The sequence below is a fragment of the Meleagris gallopavo genome, unplaced genomic scaffold, assembly GCF_000146605.3.
Source record: "Meleagris gallopavo isolate NT-WF06-2002-E0010 breed Aviagen turkey brand Nicholas breeding stock unplaced genomic scaffold, Turkey_5.1 ChrUn_random_7180001879934, whole genome shotgun sequence".
NCBI lineage: Eukaryota > Metazoa > Chordata > Aves > Galliformes > Phasianidae > Meleagris > Meleagris gallopavo.
In genome coordinates, this window is record NW_011144226.1 from 29,737 (window position 1) to 33,565 (window position 3,829).

Below are 3,829 nucleotides of genomic sequence, written 5' to 3' on the forward strand. Positions count from 1 at the left end.
GAACGCGGCGCTCACAGCGGGATACCGGGGAGATACCGGGAGGCAGCGGGGGGGTGACGGGGCCGGAGGCCGGTACCTGCCGCGCCCCGAGAAGCCGAAGAAGCCGCGGAAGGCGTCGTAAAAACTCATCGCGCTCCGGCCGCAAAGCGCCGCCGCCGCCTCCACGGCCGGGCTGGCCATATTTTTGGGGAAAAATAGGTATTTCTGGGAGAAAAAGCCACATTTTTGTGGAGAAAGCAGTATCTTTGGGGGAAAAAGCCACATTTTTGGGGAGAAAACATATTTCTGGGAGAAAAAGCTGTATTTTGGGGGAAACACGGGTATTTGTGGCAGAAAAAGCTGCCCTCAAGGTCCGCTCCTTCCCGTCTGTATCAGTGCCTGGGATTCTTCCGGCCCAAGTGCAAAACCTCACACTTTGCTGCGTTGAACCTCGTCAGGTTCACCCAGGCCCACCTTTCCAGCCTCTCGAGGTCCCTCTGAATGGCAGCCCTTCCTTCCCCCGTGTCAACCGCACCACTCAGCTGGGTGTCATCAGCGAACTTGCTGAGGGTGCCCTCGATTCCGTCGTCGATGCCATTGATGAAGATGTTCAGGCGTTGGGGAGCAGCCCCCAGCCCCCCTCCCAGCCCCGCGCCCCACAGCACGGACACGCGGCGGCCGCGGCTCGGCTCTTTAATGGGCTCATCCCCGGCACCCGGGGCCGTCAGTGCTTGGTCTGCCTGCGTGCTCGCCTGCCGTCCTCCTCCTCTTCCTCGGGGTGGTGGAAGGCCACGAAGAGCTGATAGAGCCCCGTACCCAGCACGGCCCCCACCAGCGGGGCCACCACCGGCACCCACCACCACGCGCTGCCCCTGCTGCGAGCGGAGCCGTGGGTGTGGAGCATCCAAACGGTGCCCCCCAGCCCCACGCCCAGCACCCACCTGAACACCTCGGTGCCCCATCCCGCTGCCAGCGTGAAGAGCCGCGGGCCGAAGTCCCGTGCGGGGTTCATGGGGCTGCCGCAGTTGGAGCCCATGGACACCTCGATGGCGAGCACCAGCAGTGCCACGGCCAGCGGCTCCAGGCCTCGCGGGACGGCACGGTTGCGGGTGTCGGTGATGGCCAGGATGCCCACGATCAGCGCCGCCGTGCCCAGAACCTGCGGGCGGCGCGGCCTCAGCGTGGGGCCGTATGGAGCCATATGGGGCCGTTGGGCTGTGGGGCCGGCACCCACCTGGTCCAGGAAGCCATTGGGAAGGGAGAGGTGCTCAGCGGGGTACGTGGCGAAGATGGAGGCCGTCTCCCGTGGCCCGGAGGCGGTGAGGGTCCCGTTGCTGTAGGACCAGATGGCGTCTGCGGGGCAGAGCCGTGCAGCAGCGGAGCCCCCCCGGCTGCGTGCCCACCCCACGGCCCCACTGCCTGGCTCTTTGTACCGTAATACAGAGCAGTAGACGGCTGCGGCGGCGACTGAAGGACCCGAAGGTCTGCACGGCCTACAAAGATTGGGGAACTTCCACCACGGGAGCTGCCCCAGTCAGGGACATGGAAGAGGGAGAAAGCCGGTTCAGGTGAGCCCTGCAGTGTGGCAGGAGAGGGGCTTGGGAGCGGTGCGTGGGGTGCGGAGCAGACGCCCCCCCAACGGAGGCCTGACAGACGCCCCCAGCCTCACCAGACGACCCCCCCCCGCCGTGTGGATGGCCACCATGACGGCCAGGGCGCCCGCCAGCGAGGAGGTGATGATGTTCCCTTTGGTCCCGGAGCTGGTGACCATCTGTGCTGCACCGCCCAGCGTGATCAGCTGCAGGACAGGGACACGGCTGCGGCCAGCCCCACGCTCTGCCCCACGCAGCGCCCGCTCCCCGTAGCTGTGTCCCTCTGCAGGGTGGGCGCAGGGCAGCACGGAGCCAAGGGCTGCTCTGGTGCCTCTTCCAGTCTCTGTGGTTTTGCCCGCGCCCACTGCCCGGCTCCAGCTCTCTGTGCAGCACAGGGCAGCAGGAGGCAGTTGGTGCCGTTGTTCACGTACTCAGTGATGAGTAAAAGAAATTATCAGCAATTCAGTCACATGCTGCTGCAGGGAAACCTCAGGGCTGGGGGGCACTGCTGGCCAACGTTCACTGCCGCTGGTTCCAGTCCCAAGGCCGCAGAGCCCAACCTTTGGCTGCCTCAGGGCTGGAGGTGTGAAGGCACGCAGTGCCCGACCCTGCACACACGTGGCAGCGCCCGCAGCCTCATCACAGAATCACAGAGCAGCAGCAGCAGCAGCAAAGGGTGAGTTGGGCCGTGGTGAATCGCAGCGTGGGTCCAAGCCAGAGGTGAGCCGTTTGGGGTCACCGCGGTCCCAGCACAGCCCCCGCACCCTCAGGCAGCCCCTGGTGGGCACAGCACAGCTGCAGGGCTGCGGGACCCCAGTGGTGTCTGTCCTGTGCTCCCTCCACCCCGCTCCTCCCCTCCCACAGTCCCTCACCCCACTCACAATGAGCATGAAGACAGCCAGCAGCTCAGCCAGGCACTCTCGTGCCAGCTGGTTCTGGATGCAGAGCAGCACTCGAGTCCTCTTCACGAAGGACACGTAGCCCATGGTACCGGCAGAACGCGGGCAGCAGCAGCGGCACCGGCTGCTTTGCTGCCTGATTTTATGAGCCCCGGGCTGGGGTGGGTGATAACACTCAGACTTTAAACCAATCAGGGCCACGTGCTGCAGTTGGGAGACGCGTGGCAGGGACCAGAGTCCCGCGTGGGGCCGTGGGCAGCGGCTGCGTCCCCACTTCCACCCATCCAGGAGGATCTGCTCGCCCACACAATCCCGTGCTGCCCCACATCCTGGTGAGGGAGGTGCCCATCTGGAGGGCCCCTTGTTCCCTGCCAGCTCCTGGCTCAGCCGCGGCCACAGATAGCACTAATGAAAAGCCCTTGGAAAGACTGCCAGGCCTTGAGAGCACCCAGGGAGGTGTTAAGGTGGCACTGGGGAGATGAGGTGGGAAGGAGGGCAGGGAGCACACGTGCTCCCCCCCAGAACCGCAGCGGGACCCCCACCTCCCACCACGGGGGTCCCAGCACCCCAAGGAGCCTCACACGTTGCCGTTAGCAGAAATAGACTTTATTTCTCTGTACACATACACACGCTTCACCCTCACAATGCAGTGGGGTGCCGAAGAGGGGGGCAGCCCCCATCCCAGCCCCTGCATCCCGGCAGGACCGGCCTCACCTGCACAGAACAGGGGCAAGGAGAGGGGGCTGCCAAGCACCCCCACACGGCAGGGCAGCCCCCACCCCGTGCTCCTCACGCAGCTACCAGCTGGAGAACCAGCGGCGGAAGAAGCTGCCCAGCAGGGACGAGGAGTCGCTCCTGGGAGGGGCGAGGAGCTCATCACGCTGCGGCCACGTGCCTGCAAACTGTGCCAGCTCCCCTGCAGAGCAGCGGGGGCTCATTCAGAGTGCACCCACGCCCCCCCCTCTGCCTCCCTTCGGCCCCCCACTCACTGTCATCCATGTTGAGCACCTCCTCCCGGTAGTCTTTGCTCTGCCCGTCCTCCTTGGTGGTGGTGATGAAGGCCTGGTCCCCCCTCCGGCGGGTGATGGTCGTCTCACGGTGGCCCTGGCTGTCCTGCACCGTGCGGCGCTCCTCCACTGCCTGCGGGGGAATGCACTGCGACATGGGGCCCAGCATCCTCACAGGATGGAGAGCGACCGTGTACGAGTGACAGGACAGGGGAATGGCTTTAAATGAACAGAGGGGGGATTTGGGTCAGACGTGACGCGGCACTGCCGCCCAGAGCTGGGAGTGCCCCATCCCTGGAGGGGGCTCTGGGACACTGAGCTGCTGGGGGGCAGCCGGCACATGGCAGGAGTG

General features: G+C 65.5%; 1 protein-coding gene across 1 annotated transcript; it reads right to left on the reverse strand.

The window, feature by feature from the left end:
• Window positions 1-252: 252 nt before the first annotated feature.
• Window positions 253-2,963, reverse strand: AQP10 (aquaporin 10). The gene is given in 8 exon segments (XM_031557613.1): window positions 253-854; window positions 921-1,138; window positions 1,214-1,332; window positions 1,413-1,425; window positions 1,427-1,513; window positions 1,515-1,554; window positions 1,635-1,777; window positions 2,453-2,963. Coding segments are annotated over 8 exon segments (876 nt in total). The 5' UTR covers window positions 2,558-2,963; the 3' UTR covers window positions 253-703.
• Between the last annotated feature and the right edge of the window lie 866 nt (window positions 2,964-3,829).